This window comes from Pelodiscus sinensis, chromosome 13, assembly GCF_052426305.1.
Source record: "Pelodiscus sinensis isolate ZL-2025 chromosome 13, ASM5242630v1, whole genome shotgun sequence".
Classification (NCBI taxonomy): Eukaryota; Metazoa; Chordata; order Testudines; family Trionychidae; genus Pelodiscus; species Pelodiscus sinensis.
In genome coordinates, this window is record NC_143064.1 from 30,865,626 (window position 1) to 30,893,555 (window position 27,930).

At 44.6% G+C, this 27,930-nt stretch overlaps 1 protein-coding gene across 1 annotated transcript; it reads right to left on the reverse strand.

The window, feature by feature from the left end:
- Nucleotides 1-2,174: 2,174 nt before the first annotated feature.
- CYSLTR1 (cysteinyl leukotriene receptor 1) lies at nt 2,175-21,671 on the reverse strand. The gene is made up of 2 exons (XM_006113668.5): nt 21,192-21,671; nt 2,175-5,101 (listed from the first exon to the last, which is right to left on the reverse strand). The coding sequence occupies exon 2, from the start codon at nt 5,062-5,064 to the stop codon at nt 4,039-4,041; it is 1,026 nt and encodes a 341-aa protein (XP_006113730.2). The 5' UTR covers nt 5,065-5,101; nt 21,192-21,671; the 3' UTR covers nt 2,175-4,038.
- Between the last annotated feature and the right edge of the window lie 6,259 nt (nt 21,672-27,930).

Genomic DNA, 27,930 nt, shown 5'->3' on the forward strand with positions numbered 1-27,930 from the left:
CATTCATGCAGAGCTCATGGTGGGATCAGGACCACAGGGCCTCATGCTACAGCAATTATTTACAGGACTAGTCCCATTGAAATAAAGCCAATAGAGAGAGGGTATGTCTACACTACCACCCTAGTTCGAACTAGGGTGGTAATGTAGGCAACCGGAGTTGCAAATGAAGCCCGGGATTTGAATTTCCCGGGCTTCATTTGCATAAAGCCAGGTGCCACCATTTTTAAATGTCTGCTAGTGCGGACTCCGTGCCGCGCAGCTACACGCGGCACGGACTAGGTAATTCAGACTAGGCTTCCTAGTCCGAACTACTGTTACTCCTCGTGAAATGGCTTTATGTGAAACGAGGAGTAACGGTAGTACGGACTAGGAAGCCTAGTCTGAACTACCTAGTCCGTGCCGCGTGTAGCCGTGCGGCACGGAGTCCGCACTAGCGGACATTTAAAAATGGCGGCGCCCGGCTTTATGCAAATGACGCCCGGGAAATTCAAATACCGGGCTTCATTTGCAACTCCGGTTGCCTACATTACCACCCTAGTTCGAACTAGGGTGGTAGTGTAGACATACCCTGAGTCACATTTCAAAGGTTTACATTATATGAGCATTATATGACTGGTAGCTTTACTTTAGCTTCTATTTGTGCTGGCACGATTTTAAATTATACCAGAAACATATTTAAAAATCATACCAGTACAAACAGAAAATTGTAAATGTACATTTCTATTTACAGTAGCAGCACAAACAGAAGTTACCAACAGTTGAAACAAAAAAGTTTCCTTTGTGAATTACAAGCAAACAGATTTCTGCTTGAGGGAGGCGGGGATATCTGTGTGAGCATATCCCACCTATAAATCAGAATATTTGCTTGGTGTTCTTCAGATTGGTTTCTTTAGGACTTGGTTTTTCTGGTCCTGGAGTGCTCAGCATCTCTTTTTGACACAGCAAAAAAGGAAGTTGCTCAGAAAGGAGGACAGTGACAGGAGGTTCGTCATCTCTGAAGCAAAGCACAACTAGTGAGCAATAACTGCAGCTTCGCTCAGCCTGCTTATAAAAACTTGATTACTGGGAGCATAAAGAAGAACAGTATTAATAGTGGTCGTGTCTGGAGATGCAGTCTCTCTTCCAGAATCTTTTTATTCTGTCTAGTAGAGGAACTTCCTTGTAGAATGTTTTTCAAAGGATTTCAGTTGCTTAATTCTCATTCAGTTTTCTGAATCTGGGATCCATTTGTTAGCCTGGAATAAACATTCCAGCACAGAATGCTTCTAGCCTTGGGACTGCCTAATTTACCAACCTGCAGGCCTGCAATGTGCTGCCAACATTTTAATAAGCAGCCTTCTCGGGGGCTGTGGTAAATGATAAGTACTAGAACTGTGTGCTTGCAAGGAAGGGCAGGAAGGATTGCAGAATCTGTTCATTAGTTTTTCCTTTTAACCATTTTCTTATCACTCTGATCTAGGAACATAGCGGTATCGTTTGGTAAAACATTTTCTCTTCTTAATTACAGGTGAAATCCTATCCGATCACAGGGCATGTCTACACTACAGAGTTAATTCGAGTTATCTTAATTCAAAATAGTTAATTCGAATTAAGCTAATTCGAATTAAAGCGTCTACACACAAAATGCAGCTCAAATTAGCATTTTGCTAATTCGAAATACTTCATCCACACTGACTGGACACAGAATCGGATTTAAGGCTAGCCAGAAACAGGTCAGGCAGGGCATCAGTCAGGAGTGTCTGATGCCTGTGCTTAAAGGGACACCTCCCCCCATCCCCTGGGCAGTTGGTTCTCAGGTTTCCCTGCTTGCTTGCCTACCTCAATGAGGGACAGCAAAGCATTTGTGTCTCTGCGTGCTCTGGCTGCCCTCACACGGGACACCACAACACTCTGCAACACGGAGCCGGAGCTGACCCGGGCACTCTGGTGCCTCTCGTGGACGTGTTCCTGTGAGCCTGGCTGCACTTTCTGCAGGCTGCCATCCCGGAGGTCCATCAGTGGGCTGCAGGAGAGTTTCCACTCTGAGGACCACTAAGAGCTTCCATGGTGTGCCCCACTGGGGGCTTGTGTCTCATTCCTCCCTCACCTCCTTCCACTTACCCCTCCCTAATCCCCCTTCCTGATGTCAAATAAAAACACACTTCTTGCCAAAAACAAACTCTCTTTATTGACTGAAACTGGGGTGGGAATGAGGGTGGGAGAGGGGAGGGGGAAACCTGGGAGGAGGTAGCTGGAAGGAGGAGGAAGGGGGAAGAGAAGCTCAGGGTTGGGGGTCTTGCCAGACCAACTTGATTTTCATGCAAACCTGCTCCTGGGTTCGCATGTGGCCTTTGGTTGTCAGGCTGGCAGCTTTCCTGCCATAGACGGCTGCGTTCCTCTGTCTAGTGTGGAGATCATGGATGTTGGGGGCATCCCCCCAAACCTGAGTACGGTCCACCCTGATCTCCGCCCTAGACCAGGAAGGCGCCCGCCTTCTCCGGGGCCTGGCAGGCTCCTGGGAGCTGGCAGACTGCTCCTAGGGTACAGTGGAGGGCTGGCTGCCAGTAGCTTGCTGGCTCATGTTTTGGGGCCACTGGGTCGGGGCAGTGACTGCTGGCTCCGGGCCGGCAGGCTTGGAGCTGGCACAGGTACTGTGGCCAGAGTCTGCTCCTTTAAGGGCTCCAGTGCTGGGGCCCTGGTTTGGCCCACAGTGGCCACCAGGGGAACTGGGAAGGCTGGAGGCCAGCTAATTTGGACTAAGCGTCTACACAGCGCTTATTCCGAATTAGCTAATTCGAGTTTGGCGTTACTCCTCATAGAATGAGGTTTACCAAACTCGAATTAAACTCGAAGTAGCCGTTTGCTTGTGTACATGCTATGGAAGTTAATTCAGAAGAATGGCTGTTAGTCTGAATTAACTTTGCAGCGTAGACATACCCACACACAGTAGCAAACCTCCCACTGACTGCAAATTAGGGGTGTAAGTGACTAATCAACTAATCGGCTATCTGATAAGCAAAAGCTTATGGACTAGTTGCCCCCCCCCCTTGTTGCCTCTATCAGAAAGGCAGTGGGGGAGGAGGGGAGAAGACAAGAGGATGCTGGGGGGAGCGGGCTTAAAAGCTGATTTCCTCCCAACTACAGCGCCGAGGGAGGGGCAGGGGCAGGGGCAGAGCAGTGGTTTTCCACCTTTGAAATGTACAAGAATCCCTGCTTGAGATGAAGCGGGGGAGGTGGGGGGAAGGCTGGAATAGTTCAGCACCTCCCTAAGAATGGTGTTGCCCTCAGTGGTGGGGCTTCCTTAATTCCAGACATCAGAATCAGTTCTCTGGGACTGCTAGTATTTCACCCAATTAGAACATTCCTCAGGCTACTCTAATTTATACCAGAGGATGGGTCTATCTTAACTGGGGGAGTGTAAACCTGTCTTAAAATAGGTAGTGACAAAATCCAGGCCACTGAATGTTAAAAGTCAGGGCAATAAATAACTGGGAGTAGGGAAGAATTCAGTGCATATTTTCCTCCTCTCTTCCATCTCCTCCTTTGAAGAAGATCCATCAACTCGTGGCAAATATTTACATTTCCCACTGGCTCAGTGACAGTGACTTGCTTCATGTCCTTATGTGGGTTTTGAAGAGCTTGTTTGCATGAATTTACCAGAAGGCCATGTTTTCCTGCTGCTCTGCTGTGACTTCTGTATTGTGCAGGGACCTTAGGAGGAGGCACGTGAAAATGTACCTTCTGAGCACGTTTTCAGAATATACAGTCACATTTCAGTCTTTTAATTTTGAGTCTCTTGGAATTTAAAATTACTCACTCTACAGCATGAACAATAAACCCATCAATGGCAGCCAGAAGAATATCTGATCAGAAAGGGAGGTGAAACAGGTGTATTTGGATTTTTGTCTCTATTTAACTTTGAGGAAGATGCATTTTGATTTTTTCATTTTTCCTGAAGGAGTTCTTTAATCACTGATGTTCCATTGTGAATTTATTGCTACTCCAGAGCCATACCAAAGGAACCTTAGAGAGGAAGTACAGATACAATGCAAATTCAGCTTATTTATGGCTTTCTTGTAATGGCTCTTCATCTTTTTCCTTTAATGATAGCTTTTTCCTGGGTCCCTGTATCACGCTGGAGGAGGAAGCCTTTCTAAAAGTGGAAAGTCTCCTCCGAAAGTTGCCCCCTGAAAAGAAATACAAAAGTGGGTCAAAGCAACAGTTTGAAGCTGCCAAGGATAGAGTTATCACTACTGATTTCTGCATGAAAAGGATGGCTTCGCAGCTCGAGTCTGTCTTCTTCAGAAAGTAAAGGTGGATTGTGCGCTGAATATGGTAAGGGGTGAAGCTGACCAGGAAGGCAGAAGTTACAATGATTATCATCCAGATGGCCTTCTTACGAGTTGTCTGATTCTTCTTCAGTGAATTTTTCAGTAAGGTCCTTATGATCATGGCATAACAGATAGTTATGACACTAAAGGGAATAATAAAACCTACAAACAGCGCAATATAATGTAGGACCAGCAGATCGTTCATCTGATTGCTCTTTGGTGGTTCAAAACACTTTGTCTTGTTACCCTCTTGGTAAGATCCACTCAGTAAAAATGGAGAACTTGTCAGGGTGACAAAAATCCAGATGCCCAGACATGCGAGTTTGGCCTTTTTTTCGGTTACCAAATTGAGATTCTGGACAGGGAAAACTATGGCCATGCAGCGAGAGAAACTCATGGCCGTCATGAATAAAATGCTACAATACAGGTTGACGTAGAATGCATAGGAGCTAATTCTGCATAAGAAATCACCAAAGAACCAGTTGCCTCTGTGAACATAATACACAACTCGAAGAGGCAGTGTGCATACACAGAGGAGGTCTGACACTGCAAGATTCAGCATGTAGATCTGAAAGGCTGTCTTCTGCTGAAACGTTTTTATGAGGACACACAGTACAAAGCCATTTCCAACAAAGCCCAGAATTGTGATCATGCAGTACAACGTGGAATACACTTTATTTCGGAAGTCATCAATGGTCACATGGCACAGGGTGTTGTTGCCGCTCAATGATGTTGCATTTCCTGTATACTCCATGGGCTCTGCCTCAGAGGTATCACCTTGAAACTGGAGTCTGAAGATGCAAAATAAAACTGAGTTTTATAAAGTTTTAAAATATAACAATTATTAAGTGGAAAAGACCAAAAGGTGGGGTTTTTGTTCATTTTTGGGGGTGAGCTTAGGAGGGCTCAGACAGAGGTCATATTTCAAATATAAGAACACTAGAAGATTTACTCAGAGATGCTCAGGTTCTTAACTGAATTTTTTTTCTTCATTTAACTCATTGTTCTGGGGGTGGGGGGAGAAGAGCTGGAGATGAGGGGTTCAGTATGCAGGCTGCCCCATGGACAGAGGACAACCCCAGCCCTCTCTCACTGCAGCAACTTGGGGCCAGGTGAGAAGCACGTATCCATGGCTGCTGTAGCTGCAGCAGGCACAGCCAGGGAAGGGGTGCATGACCCTGACTGGGGGACAGACAGACATACACACAGACAGACAAACTCTCTGAAATATATAGTAGATAGCTATCCCTTTCTTTACTCCTCCCCCATGCTGGCCCAATATGGTTATAGCTATCCCAGTCCCCATTTCTGACCCCTTGCTGCCCTCAGTGGTCATTCTGCAGTATAACTACCCTCTTGCCTGACCTCTCCATTTCAACTGTATGAGAAACAATCAAATTCCAGGCACATTACATTGTCCTGGCATAACCAAACCCTTACTTTGCTTTAGGCTATGGTAAGAGGAAGCTGCATACCAAAGTTGGTGGTCCTAGCTCTTAGGGTGAGTCTAGACTGGCAAGATTGTGCGCAAAAGCAACAGCTTTTGCACAAAATCTTGCTGTCTGTCAACACTGGCCATGAGTATTTGCGCAAGAACACTGACTTTGTACTGTACAAAATCAGTGGTTCTTGCGCAAATACTTTGACGCTTCCGCTCAGGGATAAGCTCTCTTGTGCAAGTATTCTTGCGCAAGAGGGCCAGCGTAGACAGGCAAGTTAATTTCTTGCGCAAGAAAGCCCGATGGCTAAAATGGCCATCGGAGCTTTCTTGCGCAAGAGAGCGTCTACACTGGCACGGATGCTTTTGCGCAAAAGATGTCTTTTGCACAAAAGCATCCATGCCAGTGTAGATGCTCTCTTGCACAAATACTTTTAACGGAAAAAATTTTCCGTTAAAAGTATTTGCGCGAAATCATGCCAGTCTAGATGCAGCCTTACAGTTTAGAAGGAGTTCCTGAACAAATGGATTCACAGACAGACGGAGAGACAGACATACATTTCTAAAATAGATGGTAAAATAAGAACATAAGAAAGGCCATACTAGGACAGACCAAATGTCCATTCTTCTAGCCCAACATCCTGACTTCTGACAGTGGCTAATGCCAGGTGCCTTGGAGGGAATGGACAGAACAGGAAATCATCAAGTGATCCATCCCGTCACCCATTCCCAACTTCTGACACTCAGAGGTTAGAGACACCATTTCTACCCCTCCTGGCTAACTGCCACTGAACGACCTAACCTCTATGAATTTATCTGGTTATTTTTTAACCCTGTCAAAGGCATGGTCTTCACAGCATTCTCTGGCAAAACGTTTCACAGACTGACTGTATGTTGTATGAAGAAATACTTCCTTTTGTTTGTTTTAAACCTGCTGCCTATTCATTTCATTTGGTGACCTCTAGTTCTTATATTGTGGGAATAAGTAAATAACTTTTCCTTATTTACTTTCTCCACGCCAGTCATGATTTTATAGACCTCATCATATTCCCCCTTGGTCTCTTTTCCAAGCTGAAAAGTCCCAGTCGTATTAGTCTCCCTTCAGATGGCAGCCGTTCCAAACCCCTAATAATTTTTATTGCCCTTTTCTGAATTTTTTTTATGCCAAAATATCTTTTTTTTTTAGATAAGGTGAACACCTCTGTACGCAGTATTCAAGATATGGGCATACCATGGTTTTATATAGAGGCAATAGGATATTCTCTGTCTTATTCTCTATTCATTTTTCATGATTCCTAACATTCTGTTTGCTTTTCTGACTGCAGCTGCATGTTGAGTGGGGCTGTGTCTACACTGGCATGAATTTCCGGAAATGCTTAAAACATAACAGTTTTCCGTTATAAGTATTTCCAGAAAAAGAGCGTCTACATTGGCAGGCTGCTTTTCCGGAAAAGCGTGTCTACATTGGCCACAGACGCTTTTCCGGAAAAAGGCCCTGATTGTCATTTTCACGATCGGGGCATTTTTCCGGAAAAGACTACTGGGCTGTCTACACTGGCCCTTTTCCGGAACATTTTTCCGGAAAAAGGACTTATGCCCGAGCGGGAGCAGCATAGTTTTTCCGGAAAAGCAGCTGATTTCTTACAGTAAATCGTCACTGCTTTTTTGGAAATTCAAGGGGCCAGTGTAGACAGCTCTCAGCTTATTCCGGAAAAGCGGCTGCTTTTCCGGAATAAGTGGCCCAGTGTAGACACAGCCTGGATGTTTTCAGAGGACTATCCAGAATGACTCCAAGATCTCTCTCTTGAATGATAATATCTAATTTAGTCCTAATCATTATTTTACGTATAGTTGGCATTCTGTTTTCCAATTTGCATTACTTTGCATTAATATTAATTTGCCATTTCATTGCTGTGTCACCTAGTTTTGTGGGATTCCAGAACTATCCCCACAAAAGGAAGGATCAGTATTCTTATATCCAGATAATTTGTATTATAAATAAAGAGCAAGTTTTTAAAAATTCTTCAGCATGATCTGGACTCTTGTCTCATTGAAGTCAGCTGGAAGTTTGCGATTAACCCCCAGAGAGAAGAGTTAGCCTCTCCCAGGCTATGTCTATACAGCAGAGTTTTTCCGGGATACCGGCGGTATCCCCAAAAAAACCATGCCACATCCAGGGAAAGCGTCTGCTGTTCCGATTTTTTTTGGAAGAGCAGATGTGCTTTTTTGGCATCCCTGTAAACTTTGTTTTACGAGGAAGAAGGGATGTTCTGAAAAAGGAATTTTTTCCGACATTTAGCCCAGTGTAGATAGGCAAAACGTTGGAAAAGCCTCTTCCGAAAAAGGAAGCAGAAAAAGCTACGCAAGTCTGAGGTAGCCACTGAGACCTTCTGAAAGTCCCATGCTAATTTTTCATCACACATTTATTCTGAAAGAAAAGAAAAGAAAAGAAAAGAAAAGAAAAGAAAAGAAAAGAAAAGAAAAGAAAAGAAAAGAAAAGAAAAGAAAAGGAGACTGAAATAAAACAAAAATCCTCATTGATGCTACCACTGGTTCCAAACTGGCAGTAGCATTGATTGGAACTGTAATGGAGAAATGACTTTATTGGCTCCCAAATTCTAACTTTCATGTTAGTTAAATGGGGCAGAAGGGAATATTGGACAGTGGAATCATCACTAGTCAGCAAATATATAACTTTAAAACGTGTTCACAAGAGACACTTTTAGCTACTCATTCCTGTTTTTTATGTTCTCACTCTTTAAATGCCTGGCAAATTCTTGCTCCTTTCAGACAATTCCAGAGGACAGACCTCTGCAGGAGAAAGTCCATATGGCAATTTTTGAAGATTTAACCAGTGTACAAAGAAACTTTTTCTAGTAAACAAAATATTAAAAAAAAACCTTTAAAAATAATCTTGAATATGACACTATGCCCCATATTCTTCATAGATATTGTTAGGATATGAATATGGTATAACTAAGATGTTTTAGGCAAGATGGGTCATGTGAAGTATCATTGAAAGTTTATGATTTACTGAATATGCTTATCCCATTTGTATGCATTTATATCTGTAAACTGGGAATACTGTCTATGAATCTATTACAACTGTTTATGCCTGGAGAATGCCCACAGGACTGAACGCAATCAGCCTAGATGGGCCATTAGGGAGAACTGCAGAACTCTTTATTTCCCACCTAGCTGAGAAATTTCCTGGGATGCTGCTAACAACCTTGACTCATGACTGCTTTGACACTGCAGGGTCATGTGGTACTGGACTTCACGTGGTACTGGACTTCAACTTGGTCTACTAGTATATTTCCACTAATGGGGGTGGAGATTAAACTGGGAAACAAAGGGATTCCTGCCATCTGTAAATCCTATTTAAGGCAGAGAAGTGAGTCAATGAGGTTTATTAGATCTTCATTGAATCCCTAACCAAGATGACTGCTAAAAGCACCAAGGACTGATCTGAGGAAGAAAGGACTGAACCCAGGCTAAGAGGTGTCTGGCCTATGAATGGAATAAGCTGGAGTTTCAAGTTACAAGCAAGAGCAAGAAATTTTGCAATCTGCTTAAAACAACATTTAAGTGAGAAATTACTAATTGCAACCAGTTTCATTAGTATGTTAATCTTAGTTTGCATGTTTGTTTTATTTGCTCAGAAATCTGCTTTGATATTTTGTAGTTAATAAATTTGTTTTCTCTAAACCCAATTTGTGGAATTCATAACTGGGTGTGTATGGGGGAGGGAAAACTGTGCACATCTCCCTCCAGATTGAGGGAGGAGGCAAATTTCACAAGACAATCCAATTTTAAGTTTGCATCCCAGAGAGAGTATGCATTTCAATGTTGGGCGTTCCTTAGCTGAAAGCTTTCCCAAGCAATACTGAATTCAGCATCTGCATCTTTCTGCAGCTGGGTATAGCTGCCAAAATCCTTCTGCACAGGCCTCACTACACTTAGGGGTAATAACAATCTTAACTTTCCTTATTAATATACAGTTATAATTAAAAAAATCGTACTACATTAAAAGAACATGAAGGAGCACTTTACGTCAAGAATATACAAACAACTTGGTCTCTGAGGACATCACAAATCACTCGATCTCATAAAAGGATTGTATTTATCAACATAGTCATGCAGCTAATGATACTTTTGGAGTAGCAGGATATTTTTCATTTGCATAAAGAGAATAGTAACAATTTAAACAATGATTAACAACATGGAGATCTTATTTTAAGTGCCATCATCTTTTCTTGCCTATGTGACTTGCTGTATGGGCAATACCAAGTCTCCAGTAGACAAAGGGTTAATTCTGGCTTCCATTGTCTCCCTGTGCACGTCCTAGGGAGAAATGGCTGCTGGGGAAGTGACTATCTCTGGGAAGGCAGGGTGACATGTTCAAGTTCTGAGGGTTGTTTTGAAATTTTTTGTTCCGTTTGGTTTAACTTATACTTAATTTTTTATTTATGCTTATTGGGACAGATATTCCAAAACCCCTATAATCAAGACCAGATTTTCAGGATTATTCACTTTCCACTTCACACATATTACTGCTATGCTCAAAAACTTAGTTATGGTGGCAAATGCTTCAATTAACAAAAATACCCTATTAGAAGTATGGTGCTCAGGTTTTCCAAATTACCTTAAGGGATCCATTTCTTTAAGATCAATCTTACTTATAATCTCCCTTTGGTAACTCAGCATTTCTGCTGTTGGAAGACAGTTGCCTTATTCACCAGGCGGGGGAAACACCCTATGCCCAAATCAGATTTTAGCCCTTCAGGCTCCATTCATTGCACAAACCTACAACAAATGCACAAAAGAAAAACAGAATTTCCATTTGGGGCTTTTCTACCCAGCCACAACTCCTAGGGCTTTCCTCCTGGAGTCTTCCTTTCCTAGAAACTACGGTAGGAGACTGCCCCTTCTGCAGCATCTCTCTACTGTCCTTCACATTTCCTGTACGGTCCTGCAGCTCTTTATAAGGAACAACTATCCCCTTCTCAGTGCATTTAATCAATGCAGAGGGTTGGCTGGTACCAGATCCCTGGCCTTTAAAGAGATGGACTACCTTGTTGCATATGTAAATAGTTCAGATCCTAAAAAGATTACTAGTTTCTGATGGGGACCATTGAAAGAAGCACCAAGAAGATAAAGATTTACTTCTCCAAACAAAGAAAAAATAAGTGTCCTGTGCAGTACTATTTAGGAAGTACACATTAATGTGGTGCAAGGGGGCATATAAGGTCATTTAAGGTCATTCTTCTGAAATCATTAAGGGAAGTACTGAGCTCAGGCATTTAATCACTTTTGGTTTCTTTAATACTCAACTTTTCTATCTATTAAGTATTTCTTGGGGGAAATAGCATTAGCAGTATTCAGCAGCAGCCGCTGAAAGATAGGATAGCTATCACAATGGGGGTGATTTGTAAAGAACCCACTTGTATGTCTGTAGCAGGGCCAATGAGATTTGGATATAGATAAGCAAATCTTATAATGATTTGTTCAGAGCCACTTCCCAACAGCGGGTAAGATCACACCCTCTCTTGCTCCAAGCAGAGTAGGCAAACGCACCATCTTTGCCTGAGTTTAGTTTCCGTACAGAGATCCTGTTCCCTTTTGTGGGTTTCGTTCAGTTCCATTCCTTTATGTAGAACATCAGACTGCCTGATTTGATCTCTCTTAAATCGGTTAACATTTTATAGTGTTTTTGTAGACAAATGAAAACAAAGAGATACGTCAATCACTTTAAAAAGTTTAGTGTCTTCACCCTCAAGCAAGATGTTTGAGAGGACATATGCGTGAGAGAATGAATACATGATGGTGTGGTAAGGGTTTATCTGCACGAACTCTTTGGGGGCAATTACTGTTTCTGTTCTGTGTTTGTGCAATACCTAGTTCAATGGGGCCCTAGGCACTACAGAAATACACATCTAATTATATATTTGAGAGAGTGTGTGCATCTAATTATATATTTGAGAGAGTGTGTCCGTCCACCTGTCTGTCATTTTAGTCAAGAATTCCTTCTACACAGTAAGAGTTAGGACTACTAAATTTGGAATGCAGCTTCCTCTTATCATAACTTATAGTAAGGAAGGGTTTGGTTGTGCCAGGACAGTGTGCTGTGCCTGGAATATGAATAGTTCTCATAAAATAGAAAGGGAGAGGTGTGCTAGCAGGGGCAATTATAGCATATAATGACCACAGAAGGACAGCAGAGGCCTTCTGGTATCTACTATATATTTCAGAGAGTTTATCTGCTTGTGTGTTTGTCTGTCTGTCCTCCAGCTCGGAGACATGCACCCCTCCCACGGCTCTACCCACTGCAGCAGCCATGACAGATACTTGTCGCCTAGCCCAAAGCTGCAGCAGTGGCAGATGGCTGGGGTTTATGGCCAGTGGGTATAATAGGCGAGGAAAGGCAATGCCTTCCCAAATGGCCAGGCATGGCCCTTCCCACATTCTGCCCCTAGAATGCCTACTGCTTCTGTAGGGCTCCTGCCAGGAGCTGTGCTGAAGCAGTAGGCCTTCTGGAGGGGGAGTGCTGCTGCCCCCGCTGAGGCTGCAGATGCTCGGGCCATGTGCCACCTGCCCTCCCTGTGGTGCTCTGGGGCTGGGGAGGTTCCTATGTGTGTGTATGCGGGGGCGGGGGGGGGGGTGGAATTGAAGGCTTGCCCCTGTGGTGGTGGTGGGGTGGCTCCCATGGAGGGCAGGGCCTTGGGAAGAAGTTCCCAGCCCTATGTCATTCACCACCCATGCTGGGGTTGTCCAGCCTGCCTATGGAACCCCTCATCCTCAGTCCCACCCCAGAGCAATGACTTAAATGAAGAAAAACAAAATCTGAGTAAACCCTCTAGTACTAAATAATAATAGTAAGTTGGGATGGGTCAGGTTACTCAGGAGTGGGAAAGGCATCGGAGGTTATCTAAATATATAGCATCCTACCCTAATAAGCACTCTGTGGGTACAGTGGACTTATTTCGGGATACTGGAGGCCTTTTGACTAGATTTAGAAATAACAGATTTTGACTAGATTTTTGACTAGATTTAGAAATAACAAGTGCGCTATTCTGGCATAGAATCATAGAATACTAGGACTGGAAGGGACCTCGAGAGGTCATCGAGTCCAGTCCTCTGCCCTCATGGCAGGACCAAATACTGTCTAGACCATCCCTGTAACCCTCGTACCATGAGAGTTAAGGAATGTCTCGAAATAGTGCGTTATTTTGAAATACATTTGAAATAAGCTGTGCAATTTGCATAGCACAAATTACATAGCTTATTCCGAGATAAGGGTACTGAGTAGACGCACCCTATATGCCAAATATTTTACAGTAAATCTATTTTTAAAAATATACTGGGGATGGGATGTTTAAAATGTCATTAGGACTGCTTTTTGTTTTCCTCCATTTCTGATACTAGATGCTCTAGCCACCATGGCTGTGTCTACACTGGGCCACTTATTCCGGAAAATCAGCCGCTTTTCCGGAATAAGCTGCGAGCTGTCTACACTGGCCCTTGAATTTCTGGAAAAGCAACGATGCTCTATTGTACAAAATCAGCCGCTATTCCGGAAAAACTATTCTGCTCCCGCTCGGGCATAAGTCCTTATTCCAGAACACTGTTCCGGAAAAGGGCCAGTGTAGACAGCCCAGTAGTCTTTTCCAGAAAAAAGCCCCGATCGCGAAAATGACACTCGGGGCTCTTTTCTGGAAAAGCGCGTCTAAATTGGCCATAGACGCTTTTCCAGAAAAAGGGCTTTTCTGGAAAAGCAGCCTGCCAATGTAGCCGCTCCTTTTCCGGAAATACTTATAACGAAAACTATTCTGTTTTAAGCATTTTCGGAAATTCATGCCAGTGTAGACACAGCCCATGCGCCCAAGAGAAAACTCTGAAAGTGCCCTAAAATAGTTTTCCATACATAAAAGTATCATGAGTGTGAAGTCAGATAGCTCAGGATAATCCAGGGTCTCCTGTAGGCTAAAGGAGATGGTCTTTGGGGAAGAGGCTTCAGGGGGTAGCTGAGTTAGTCTGTATAGGATAAACTTAAAAAACAACAAATTGCCTGGAAGCACTTTAGAGACTAACAAAACATGTAGATGGTATCATGAGCTTTCATGGGCACAGCCCACTTCTTGGGGAAGCGGTGAGGCTGCAGCGGTGGGAGAGGCTGTGTTTGGAAGGAAGTTACAACATGCAAACTTAAATAAGCTAGGGGCATGAACCTTTCACAGACCCAAGAGGATGTTCACAGTTGCCTTTGGATGCCAAACTCATCCTGGTTTTGGTTGAGTTCAGGATCATACATGAACACTTTGCAAAGCCCTCACCTGGGACTAATTCAACTACCTCCTGTGGGAAGGATTTCCCTGAGGATCCAATCTCCCCCAGGTGTTGGCTATTATACATTAATTACTATTTCAGTTATTATGCTTAAGAACACAGTCAATTGATAAACAGCTGCTTCAGATCATGCTTTTCTTCAGGGCTGTGCCAGCCACATAGGGCACCATAAATTTGGGGCACTGCCCTATGCTGCGTATGCCTAGGGATACAATGTTAAGTAGTTGTGGGCAATGTCATTCCCCTACTGCCCCTGCCACCCAGCTCCAGCAATTCCCAGCCCCATCCCCCAGCTGTCCCTGCCCCCACTTGCTGCGGCCAGCCCCCACGCAGCGGTGGGCAGCGTAAATGTGGGTCAGGTGACTTAGGAGGAGCAGAGGGTAGCCACGTAGCCAGTGCCTGGAGAGAAGTGGTAGTTTCCTTTTCAAAGCACCACTTCTCTCTGGCTGGAAGTGCGGCTGTCTGCTGCTCCTCTTGAGTCTCCAGCCTGCACTGACGCCACTGCCTGCTGCCTTGAAGCTGCAGGGGTGCCTCCTTTCCCGCACTGCTCTAGGATTGCCAACTTTCCTGGACCGCACTCCATTTGTTGCAATGGTGTCTGGTCCAGGAAGCTGGCAGCCCTCTGTCCCCCTTACTCCCAGCCCCACCCATGGAGCAAAAGCAGCTGCTCCTTCTGCAGCATGGGTGGATGCCAGTGCTGGGTTGAGTAGGACACCAGCACTGGTAGAGACAGCCCTGCTCTTCCTTTAAAACAGCTGAGCACTGACATTTGTCAGGTTTCTAAATATGATTAATGATTTCCTTTTAAAATCACAAGTGATTTGTAAGCAGAACTAAAAGCCACTGACAAAAACATGCATTCAAACAAGTAGGCTGTTTATAACAACCAAAATATGTGACAATTCTTGTGTTTATCTGTTCAAAGAATGTATCTGATAGCTGATGATTTAGATTAGTTTTGCGTCATATGAAAATAGGTATATGGAAAATCTAATTTGCAAACATGATCAAATACCTCTATAGTTGTAGGCATAATCTACAGGCCTTTTTAACTAAATCAGTTTCTGTCTATGCTTGATGGATCCTGAATCAAAACCTTAGATCTGAACAAATCTCAGTTGTGGAAGTGTTCCAAATCTGAGTCCAGATCCAGACATATTTACAAATAGTCTCTCTTTTTTTTTTTTTTTTTTTTTTTTTAAATAGTGGCCTAACCAAAACCCTCAATCCAAACATCCAATCCTGGATAGAAATTGGACTGAACATTGAGACTTGGACCTACTGCTTGTATAACAGAGATCCATAGGCGTGCACAGGGGATGTGCCCGGTGTGCCCAGGCACACCCTACTGTCTCAAAAAAAAAAAAGCGGCTTCGCGTTTTAATTTAATCGCATGATACGCTCTTTTAGTTTTAAAGTATGGCTTGTTGTATTATGCAATAAGCGCCAAATGTAGAAATGTATAGAAAGCCTGCATTCACTTGCAGCATGTTCTTTATGACTTAGTATTCAATAAATGTTTGCCAATAAAAAATAAAATTCCCTGGGTGCACACCCTAGTGAAATGTGCTGCGCACACCTATGCAAAGATCCCTTTGTTTTGATGTTCTTTGCATAACTGCAGGGCTTTGAGCCATTTATCTAAGTACAGTTGCCACTAACGTGGTAGAAATATAGGTAACCAGAAGGTGGCAGCCATGATTAATCAAAATCTAATATAACCCAAATTAAAATAACTACCAAGCAGTTCAGAGATTATTTAGAACCTAGGTGTCAACTATAGTATTCTTAATGATGTGAGCCTGATTCAGTTTTCTCTGAGGAAGGTACATGAACTACCTCCTGCATTTACTGAATTCAGACAACTATTTTGAAAGTATTTAAAAAATCCTTATGGTTATATTTTAAGTTCAAGGAGTGAGTGAGGAGTAGCCAGAACCTTCAGGACAAACAGACACTCCTGATGAGTTCTATTGCACAGGTTTGAGTCACACTGCAAAATCAGTGTGATGATTTGTATAGTTTTTCTTTCAGTCGGAGCACACATCATAACAATCGTATACAGACAGGCCCGCCAACGTGGCAATTCAAAAGAGCCTGCGACTCCCTGCCACCACTACTGCAAGGCTCCGCTCCAGGTCCTTTAAATCCCCACTGGAGCCTCAGGCAGTGTTTCAGGCAGCACTGGGAGGTGGAGTGGGGGAGTGCTGAAGTTCAGGCAGCGCTGAGGGCTGGTTGCCCAGGCCCTACCCCTTCTGGAAATATGGAGCTGTCCCTCCCTCCCCACCTTGCCCAAGTGCCTGGTGAGACTGTCAGGGTTGTGGACAGCAGTGGACAGGGTTGTGAACCTGTGTGCAGTGGGCACCATTTTGCTCTACCGTGCTGCCTGGCGTTGCAGGAAGCAATGCAATCTGAAAATGGGGAGATGGAGGCAAAAAGTTTGTGCACCACCAGTCTAGAACCTGACAGCTGCCTCTCTGAGGTATAAGGGAGCTTTGCTATTGACAGGGTCCACTCTCATGGTCTTGTTTCAAGTCTCACCTTATTTGGTGTAATTCTTGAAGCCTCAGCTGGTGGAGATTGTGTGAGAAACTCACCTTGCATGAAAAAAGCTGGGAGTTTCTAGCTCTAACGAATTGCAGAGAAAAGGTTTAAGTGTGAAACTAGAGTACCCTAAAGTCTCAGAAATCAGAAGGCAAAAAATCCAAAGGTGGTTTTTTTTTTAAATCTCCTGATTTTTAAGGCAATCATGATTTTTGGGAGCCTCAGCTCATGATTTCTGAGGTTGGCAATAATGCACTGACTTCACTTTGCAAAGGATCAAGCCCCTAGTTCCTCTAGTCTTCAGCTCTGAACCTGCAACCACTTAAGCACATGCAAAACCTTTCTCAGGGGAGTTCAATGGGATTATTTGTGTGCAAGTGATTGCAGCGTGGCAGCAATAGAGAAGAATTTCCATTTTGGTTACATGGGAATTTTGGCTATTCAATTTTTAAATAGGTATCTTTCTTTTGCCCACAGGCTGGGTCAAAGCTGAAAGACTCAAATATAAGACTTTTTGGGTTTTGTGGATTGTGTGTTCTCCCTTTGTAATTTCCTCTCCTGATCATTTTGTTGCAGGGGTGGCCAACCTGCAGCTCTTGAGCCTCAGGCAGCTCCTTTGCTTAAAGAAATGCGGCTCTTGTTAGGTCTGAGCCACGCACCTGGACTGTTCACGCCGGATGTTCTGCGTGCACGCACCCCAGCACCAACAGGGAGAAGCTCATGACAGCAGCAGCTCCAGGACCTAGGCATTGGGTTAGAGTGGGGGAGAGGGGCCTGGGAGTGCCTGGCTCTGGGGGAGTGGAGGGAGATAGGGTTAGAGCAGGGGAGGAAGGAAGGGGGCACAAAGCACCTTAAACTCAAAGTCTTCATGGATGCAGAATAAGGCAGCCAACACGGATGTCATATTTAAATTCCAGGGCAAAAAAAGAATCAGCATGTACCTAATTTACACTGTGTTTCTTTAAAGAAAATTCAAAGACTATTGTTTGCCAGGCTGAAGCAATTATTCTGAGATATGAGTCTCTCCCTTATTGTTTTTGAACCTCTCATATTTGCAGTCTGGGACAGACCTGAACTTTGAGAACTATAAAAAAAGCCATAATCTTCAAAAGTAAGAAAAATGAGAAAATCATATCAGAGATCAACCACCTGGAGTGAAATAGGCACTTCAAATTGTGCTAATTTACTTCTCAGTTCAGTTTAATTTTAAAAAACTCACAGGACATAATAGGGCAGTAGTGTTAAATTTAAAATACATGGTGGGATGCTTTTTTTTTAGTGTGAGAATATTACTGAATTTTTAAAGTTTTTTTTAAATTTGATTCTTGTTCCCTGTCAAGTTCTGTGAAGATCTATGGACTGGAGAGTCACCTTGATTCCAGCTCCTGGTGGAGCTACACCAGTGCAAGCCTCCAAAAGTAGACAGGGAAAGACTCTATAAGCCATAAATTGCACCTGTGTGTTTTGCAACCATTTCAGCTGGGGAAAGTTCTCCTAGTGCAAATAAACGTTTTGTGGTCTACACCAGAGGCTTGTACTGCTGCAGCTATATCGGGGCTGCCCATCAATGGCTGAAATTAGGGCAAATTCCCCTAGTGGACAAGGCATGTGCCCTCAAAACTTTCAAATGATGGTGGCAGCATTCTAAGGAGGAAACCTGTTTACCAAAAAACTGTTAAATGACGCCTCTTAGTCACAACTATTCTGGGTCTAAATTCAAGCCAAAGTAGACGTGAAATGCTTCATCATCTGTATTACCAATCCCATGGATCATCTAGTCTGCCTGCATCTGTTCTTTCCGTTAAAGTCCAAATTACATGTTATAGGATTTTCTTTATTGATTAGGAACATTATATCAGCTAAGAGTTATTTTTAAAAGGTAGGGAAAATTTTATGTTGAAGTATACTTCTGTTATGATTCTGTACTATTTTTAGGTAAATCTGTATGCTATGTTTTTTGTGGAGATGTTAACTTTTAAGGAAATATTTGAAAAGGTCACTGATGTTCTTTATCTTATGTGTTTTGTAATTTCTGTGCAAATAAAGTTATGTGAAACTGCAGAATCATAGAAGTGTAGGATTGAAAGGCACCTCAATAGCCAGGTTATCTAGACGTGTCTCCCGCATTCTAGGCAGGATTACATGATAACTAGACCATGATTGACAGGTGTTTTTCTAACCTGTTAATTGAAACCTCCATTGACAGACATTTCACCACCTCCTTAGGCAATTTATTCCAGTACTTCCCTACTCTGACAGGAAGATTTTCTTAATGGCCAACCTAAACCTTTCTTGCTGCAATTTAAACCCTTTGTTTTTTGTCCTATCCTCAGAAGTTATCAAGAACAATTTTTCATCCTCTTTCTTATAATAACTATTTATGCACTTATAGAGAATTGTTATCAGTTTCCCTCACCAATTTTCTCTTCTTCAGAGTAAGCAAATCCTATTTTTTAAATCTGCCCGCCTAGCTCTTGTTTTCTTTAAGTCATTTTTGTTGCTCTCTTTTGGACTTTCTCCAATTTAGCCACCTTTCCTGACATGTGGTGCAATATTCCAGCTGAAGTCTTATCAACATGTAATACATCCCCAAATGATATTTACTATTTTTGCAATAGCGTTACATTGTTGACTTAGGGTTCCTTTGAGCAACCTATTAGACAAAAAGTAATTTTCAGATTCTGAGAGAAATATTTGCTTCTCAAATAATATTAATTATTACTAAGAACAATAAAACTTCATTATCAGTCTGATCCTGATATATCAATATTGTACTAGTAGGTAATCAATTGCTTTTCTGTTTGATTAATACCAGCTTGCAATCTGATAGCATGGTATTTTTATTCAAGAGAACACTAAAGAAACTCAAAGAATTAACGAGATACCATTCAAGTTCTCTCAAAGGTCCTATCTACACTAGGGCTACGTCTACACTGGCCCCTTTTCCGGAAGGGGCATGTAAATTTCACCAGTCGTCGTAGGGAAATCCGCGGGGGATTTAAATATCCCCCGCGGCATTTAAATAAAAATGTCCGCCGCTTTTTTCCGGCTTTTAAAAAAGCCGGAAAAGAGCGTCTAGACTGGCCCCGATCCTCCGGAAAAAGTGCCCTTTTCCGGAGGGTCTTATTCCTACTCAAAGTGCACTTTTTCCGGAGGATCGGGGCCAGTCTAGACGCTCTTTTCCGGCTTTTTTAAAAGCCGGAAAAAAGCGGCGGACATTTTTATTTAAATACCGCGGGGGATATTTAAATCCCCCGCGGATTTCCCTACGACGACTGGTGAAATTTACATGCCCCTTCCGGAAAAGGGGCCAGTGTAGACGTAGCCTAGCTGTTTTCTTTTTCATTTCCTGCTCTTGTTACCCCCCAGTTCAGCATCTCTACTAATAACAAAGCTGAGAGCACTAGTTTAGACTACCAGTGCTTCAATTCCATGCTCTGAACTGGTGTACATGACTCAGTGGTTAAAACACAGATGGCTGGTGTTCACGCACTGTCTATATATTATACAAGAGTTTAAATGACATCAGACATAGGTTTTGGTTTCTTTAAAATTCGTTTTCAAATTATCCTTATTCAAGATTTTTGTTATGACTTGACCATCATGCAGCAGGTTGTTTGGGGTATTGCCGGTCATTGTGAAACATTTTCAGTCAACATATGGAAGTTCTTGCCAGATCAAAAGATACGAGCTATGTTAATCCACCCTAATAGTAATATTTCTATTTTTGAAGGCATTTTCTGGAATTACAATGAACATTAAACGAGAATAGGTAAGGCTTTGGCTGTGGATAAGTTTAATATTATGTATGTGGAGGGCTTAATGTCCTCACCTACTTCTGAGCATTTTGGAAAAACATTATGCAGTGTTTACTTCCAGGGTGGGGTAATGTGTAGCCTGTCTCTCAGGCCAGAGACTAACATTTCCTAATGTAAATTTCTCAAGTGATGTTCCTAAATCCATAGTTAGGCATCTGAATAAAAGTGACTTACTATTCAGACACAGCACCTAACTGGATTTAAGGAACCCCTCTTGCAGACACCAAGGCTTGAAAGTTTTCTTCCACATTTCCAAAATTCTACAAATCATCACAAAAGTCTGTCTTTACATCTGAGGAAATGGAAAAGAAACCCTTCAATTGCTGTAGAGGAGGAAATCAGCAATTGCTGCAGTTTGGAAATAATATCATGTTTTCTCCTAACTGAAACTGCAGAAATATCCTTCCCCCAGCTTAGGAACCCCCCCAAAAAAACTTCCCCTTCCACACTATTGAGGAATCCACAGAAATCTCTACAATGGTCCTTATTTAAGCCTTGCAAGAAGTGTGCTTCATGCATACTTCTCCCATTATGTCACTATAGTTGTATTTTACAGCAAAAACATGCAATTTTCTAAACTATTTATGAAAAAAGCCTAACTACAGCTTGCAAAATCAGGCAAAGGAAAGGAGATAAGATGCCGCTTCTGTAGCTCTCACAATGCCTAGCATTTTGCACTATTACAACAATGGAAAGAATCTTTGCAACCAGCATTTAAACAGCAGATTAACTTACCTTTCAAATCGCCAACTTGAGACACTGGCTCTTCTCACCGTTTACACCCTTAGAAGTAAGTGAAAGATTTTGAGAATGTCTGAGCTAAAGAGTTAAATATTTTCTTTCCAGATCTTTTGGGGTCAGCCTTGGTACCAAGCTGGTTACACCAGAGTGTATTCTATATGAGCATACAGGCTATTTGTATTTTCTTTGGTCGTTAAAAAAAAAAAAAAAAAAAAAAAAGCCTCAGTAGAGATCCTCTCTTAAGGCAGCCTGCTCAAACTTAATCAAAACAGCTCCTGGCTGTAAAAGGAGGCAGCATGTGGCTAGGCTAATGCTCAGAGGGGAAGAAGAGAACAGCCCACAAATAACTAAATATCTGTTGTTAAGAGAAAGTCAGTTCATGACACTTTTCTGGTGCAGGAGGAGGAACCAAAAACAAAGAGAGAGAAGAAGCAAACAAGTGCATCTGGTTCTTGTAGGCTCCAGCCTCCCAGCTGCAGGGACTATGTGCAGTCCAGATTTCTCCTGCTTTAAAAGAACAGCTTGTGTCCCTCCCCAATTCCTGTGGCTAGGGAGTGGCTTAGCCCTACCACCAGTGTAAAAAAAAAAATAGATAACTTTCCCACAACTTATTAATTTGAAAACAAGATGGTTTAGACAAAATGATGCACTTATTTGGAATATGTGGCAATAAGCCCAAATCAGACCAAAGAGGATGCCTTTTCTGAGTCTGTCTTTCCCAGATACCAGTCTTCCCCCTTTCCACATCTTTTGTCTCAAGGCTTCCCATTTTTGTTAACTGCTTTAAAAAATTAAAAGCCCAAAGAACTATTGGGCAATCTTGTATGACTCCATCAAAGTTCCCTATCTGGAAAGTGGAGGTTCGGTATACTGCATACTCTGCACCAGTCCTGGGCTCCAGACAGTACTTAACTTACACCCGGTGGCTGGAATTGTCAAAGGAGTCTAAAGAGTCTGTTGGCCAAACCTCATATTTCTAAGGCCTCGTCTGCATGGGACACCACTGTGTGGCAAATCTAGTGTGAGTCTACAGTGCGCTAACTTGCCATGCAGTTGCATCCTGGGTGAATGCTGCTACAGGGCTCTACAAGTCCCAGAGCGTGCTTTGACTTACCATGCTTTCGCAGCAGCCAAAGAACACTTTGGAACTTTCAGGGCTCTGTAGCTGTTTCCAGTGCTCAATTTGTAATGAAATGGGTGCTGGGGCTATGCACTGCCAAGCAGGGCCATACCTAGAGAGGCGTGGGGCCAGGAATACTTCCCCAGTACCCTGCACTCGGGGTTCAGGGCAAGCCTGCCAGCAGACCCCGCTCCACCTCTGCTGCGCCTCACCCTGCCCCTACTCTGCTCCTTTACCCAAGCTCCACCTGTGCTATGCCCCTTCCTGTCCTTGTTCTCCCCCTTGTCCCCTCTCCCACATGACTCAAGCCAGGGGGATTACCAGGGCCTGAGTGCACAGTGGCAACAAGGGTCACCCCTTGCACTCACCATGGCAACAGTGAGTTGGAGCAGCCCTGGGGCTGGGGCTCTCTGCTTCCTGCTGCCAAGGAGAAGCCAAGCGCAGCAGGCTGAGAGGGCAGCAGGGCAGGATGGAGAAGGCTGCTGGGCTGGGCTGCCTTGCCTCCCTGTTGCTGCAGTGAGTGTGGCGTGACCGCTGCTGCCTAATGCCAGCCTGTGACAGGACGAGGCAGCCCCGCACAGAATCCGCAGGGCCCTGCCAGGGTTACTTGGCTGCAGAGGCCCCTCCCCCACAGCCCTACCGAGCGTGCCCGGGCTGTAGCTGCACTATAAAAGCCTGGGGAAGATCTCAGTCTGGGCTGGCAGCTGGAGGAGAAGGATCTGTGAAAGTGAAGTGGTGCCTGAACAGCAGCAACCATAGGCTCCAGAAGAGGCTGATGGGGATATGGAGGTGAGTTGGTGCACTGCAGGGGCTGTGTGCTGAGGAGATGCAACCCCAGAGGGTGCAGTAAATTGGATGGGGGTGTGGGAAGGAACCCCAGTGGACCAGGTAGGAAGTGGCCCAGGGCAGGAGCGGGAGCATCCTCTTCTGCTGCAAGAACCTCAGCATGTTTTGGCTGGATTTCCCTGCTGGGGGAGTGGTATGCTGTCTGGTCACTCATAGGGCCCTGGGCCAGGTCCTGGTGGAGTAGGGTGGGCCCTGGTCCCCCTACCTGGGGTATGTCCCTGCTACAGCCCTGAACTGTCAGTGCAGGCCCTGCCTTAAAGGGCCAGACTTAAACTGTGTTAATGGACTCAGGCTGGAGGGCCTAGCCTTAATGGGCCCTGTGGGGTTGTGTGTATTGACTTGGGCCTGGCCTCATGGGACTGTGTTGAACTGTGCACGTTGGGGCTGTGCTAGCTGGCACGGGGTCTCCCGCTGCCCTTGAGAGGGGCCAGGTGGCAGCTCCCATATGATTGTTGAGGCAGTTGCTGTGGCCTCTTGAAGCCCAGGGCCTGGGGTGGCTGCCCCAAACCATCCTATATATGAGATGGTTCTGCTCCTGAGCCTAGAGGGGTGGCGCTCAGCCTTTATTATTCCTGGCACAAATTAAGCACTGGCTCTGCCCACATAGGATGTTATAGCAAAGCAAGCTCCCACAGTGCAGATTCACACAGTAATGGCAGACAAGCCTTAACACACTCTGGTGTCTCTAAAAATACACATAATAATATCCATGCCTCATGATTTGGACCCCTATGTATAATAGGTCTTGACACACAGGAGGAAATGCAAAATTAAGGCTCAGATGCTATCCTGCAAGTCAGAATAATAGCATTTTGCTGCTTCATGCTAGACCAAGACCCAACAGGACATGTGTGCATGTGTCACTTGAAACCTAGTTAGTGTTCCTCATTTTTGTGCATCCAGGGGCAGGTCAGGAGCTCTCTCAGCCTTTAATTGAACAGAGCTATAGAATCACTAGTAAAGAGATTTTTTTTTTCCACCTGTGCAAAGGGTGTTTGAGATACATAGGTGTTAACAAAAATATGCAGGGTTAAACTGTCTGAGGAAAAATGCATGCTCCCTCTCGATTGTAGTGTCTACTCCTTGATGCCTGTATGGCTCTAATCCTATCTGTTTTCCAACCATCCCTAGCACTTACCTGGAAAAACAGTAAATGAGACTGCAGTTTCTGATATCAAAATCTGTGTGTGTGTGTGTGTGTGTGTGTGTGTAATTTAAAGTCTGAGACTTTAATTATTTAGCTTGTGAAACAAAGCAGTCCCAACCCAAGCTCAGCTGGTTTCTTTGTGTGTGACTTTAACACTTGCTAGAAAGCAAGGAGAGCTGGAAGCACAATGGAGTTGTTCCCTTTCCTTTTCATTGCAACAGAGCAGCCATCCCCTTTGGACAAAGCAACTGTGGGAAGTCTGCCCATGCTAATCCTGGGTTAAGCAGTTGCAGGTTAGCCTATCACACTACAGTGTAATCACACTTCTTGTTGGCCTGCTGCTCTCACTCTCTGTATCTGCATTGGTGCTGTAGCTCAATGATAAGCAATACTGCTATCTAAGCAGGTGTTACCCAAAATTGTGTCACAGCTCACTGCATCTCTCTGCCCTTGCACTCACAAGATGTTGTGCGGCAACTTGTCAGCCCACTAAGGGGATAGTGAAAGGAAATCATCAAGACCTGGGAACTTTGATTCCTGGCAGGCCTGTGCTGCTGTGGTGGTGGTCTGTGACATGCAAGAATATGAACCTTGCTCATGTTAAGAACTTGTGCGTCTATGAAGGCATGGTTTCTTTTTTGTTCATCTGCAGAAGCTGTTGCTGGGACGTGTTGGGAGGTGTTTCAAAGGCTGCTCTTGATCTGGAGAAGGTTAAGGTGGAGGCTTACAAGCAGAAGGGGACCAGGTGATGAGCTAAAGAGGGAGGCGTGGAGCATGCTGATGCTGTTTTTCACAGCAGATTCCTCCTTCTGCAGATCATCATTGCTGGACCAAGATGGCAAGCATACACTGGTAGGACCTCACTGTAGTGAAAAGAGAGGATGACCCACAAAAACCCCAGAATTTTTCCACAAGTAAAGCCACATTCGCAGAGCTGTATAAGGAGTTTCTTAGATATGGAGTAGAAGAACATCCATATGAGGGAACAATGGTTCATCCTCTTGTACAAGTTGGCAACTATTACAGATCTGCAGGCAATCTGCAAGTTTAGGTAGCAAAGTGGTCAAGGAGGATTTGCCAAGCAAGGTGAGAGGTCTGGGCAGGACATTCGGTGCCAGACAGGGTTGAGAGTGAGTGAGGATGCAGGGTCTTGGTGGATGTAGCATGTGGGAGCAGACTGGGAGGTGGAGGGTTTGGGCTGGAGGGAGGGTTCAGGAGAGGGGTGGGAGGGAGGGTGCAGGAGCAGGCTGGGAGGGGGGGTGTGTGATCTGGAAGGGAGTTCAGGAGTAGGGTGGGGGGCCTGAAAGGGAAATGCAAGAGCGGGAGGGGCATGAACATCTACCTCGTGCAACTGGGGAGAGGAGGGTGCATGTGGCTCTGCTCAAGTCTGTGCACTGCAGGGCACTGCCTCCGCTGCTGCCATTGGCTGCCATTCAGCCAGTTGGAGCAATGGAGGCCAGTGCTAGCACAGAGTGCTTCTGTAATCAATTCCTCCCTGAGGCAGAGCCCATGGCCTGGATTTGGCTCTGGTTTTCCTGGATCGGGCCCATGAGGCTCGGGGATCCCCTCTTCCCTTGCAGGGGGGACAGCTTTGAGGTTCGCAGTGGGCTGTAGATTCCCTACCTGGCTGCCCCTGAAGTACGAGCTGAGCAAATGCAGGATCTGGTGGAATGTGCTGTAGGCTGACTGAAAGCAGGATTGAGCTGTTCAATGATTAACGCTAGTGGCAGGTTTCATCACAGCTTCTGCTGAAAGGCTGACCTTTGAAAGACTTGTTAAATTGATGCAGTTAGTCAGAGCATTCCTTTGAAATTTGGTGTGCCCTTGGGTTAACTACAAGCTTCTGGGGCGGGGGGGGGGGGGGGGGGGAGGAGGAGGGTGGGAGGGGAGAATGTGAGGGTTTTGCAGTTTCATCCCATGCTGAACTAGAGATCAAATGACTAATGTGATGGGTGTCAAAATGGTCTCTTACTATTGAATTTTACCCAGAAAAGTGTCTGGCACCTCTTAAATATTTGGACCTACATTGAGACTGGTATTTGTACAAAATTACAGCTTTTACAGTGCTCATAAGCAGGTGGGCATAGGGGGTAATTGTCCCAGCACCTTGCAATTCAAGAAGGCCTGAGGCTCCTGTCTGCCACTAATGCAGGAGCCACAGTGGCTGGAGCCCTGGGCTCTTTAAATCCCCACCAGTGTGTCAAGGGCACTCCGGGCAGTGCTAAGGGCTCTAACATCTGAACAGTTACCTGGATTGCTTTGAAATTTGGTACGCCCCATGGGGGTGTCAGATACAAGAAGACTTAAATTTGGGTTTTTGTCCTTGGGGGTTCCTGGGTCACAATCCTGCCCCCAATAAACAATTTCCATCTTCTGTCTAGAATCCTCAGTCCTGGGCAGGGGAGCCAATTTGTGGCTGCAGCCAATAGCCTCCTCTGGCCCCTGGGCAAGGTGTGTGGGGGGGGGGGGAGGGGGGCTGTCTCTGTGCTCCTGGAAGGGGCAGAGCCTTGAATGGAAGTGGTGGGGTGGGGCAGCCAGCCCTTGGTGCTGCCCAGAGTGCAGTATGTACCACTGCCTAGCCCTCAGAGCTGCATGGAGCGGTTTAAAGGGGCCCAGAGCTCTGTCTGCCACAGTACCAGCGGCAGCTGGGAGCCCCAGGCCCTTCTGAATTTCTGCAGCTGCCTGCTGTGCCCCCCTCCTCTGACCCATTCCCCTTCATCAACAGGCCTGGTCCTTGGGGAATTCTGCAATTTTACTATGGTTCCAAATGCAACAATTGCAGAATTCGCCAAGGACTAAACTGAGATCCTAACGACTGCATGAATCACAGACCTTGTTGAGATTGGTAGCTGTGAACTCATCTTTCAGTAAACATGACTAAGGATACTTTAATTCCAAGTCCCCACCTAAATCAGAAGTTTTGGACTAACTGGCTAGAGGATGCCAAAATGTGAGTCAAGGGTGGCAGTTTTATTTAGGGGGGGAACATAATCAAAGAATTTGGAGGAAAAAGTAGATAGGTTTCTGGGAAGGGCATGGGGGTGGGGCAGAGGAGTGAGGTAATAGGAGGAGAGGGTTTGTGGCTGCAGCAAGTGTTGTGTCTAAGGTAGAACATGGCACCCACTAACTCTTTTGGGGACCTTAACTGAACAGTATTTAAGAACACACTCACTTTTGCACTTGTCCTAATGCACAGTTAGAATGATTACAGCACACGTGCCGGCAGAGAAGGTTTCCATGCAGCCACTCTCTGTGTGTGTGTGTGTGTGTGTGTGTGTGTAAACACTGATGCTTCTAGTCGAAACTTCTGTACGCCTGTTGCAATGAAGATTAATAGCTCATGTTGCCTGCTACAAGTTGTCTAGTGTGTGTGTGTGTGTGTGTGTGTGTGAGATTTTTGGGGAGGCTTCCTGTGAGCACAACAGAAAAGTCAGCAGCCAGCTTAACCACTATCTTTTTTTATATACAAATGGGGAGGAGCTAGAGCCAGAGAACTCTGTGGGAGGGCAGGGCAAGGAGAAGACTCTCTGCTATACAGAGAGCAGGACATGAAAGGGGTTGGGGCAGAGAGCAAGTGGTTATTTCCAGATCTCAGGGCTGCTGAATGGGGTGTTTCCAAA

What these genes read in the sequence shown, in the direction of transcription:
- CYSLTR1 (XM_006113668.5), bottom strand. Translation starts at nt 5,064, where the DNA reads ATGGAGTATACAGGAAATGCAACATCATTGAGCGGCAACAACACCCTG.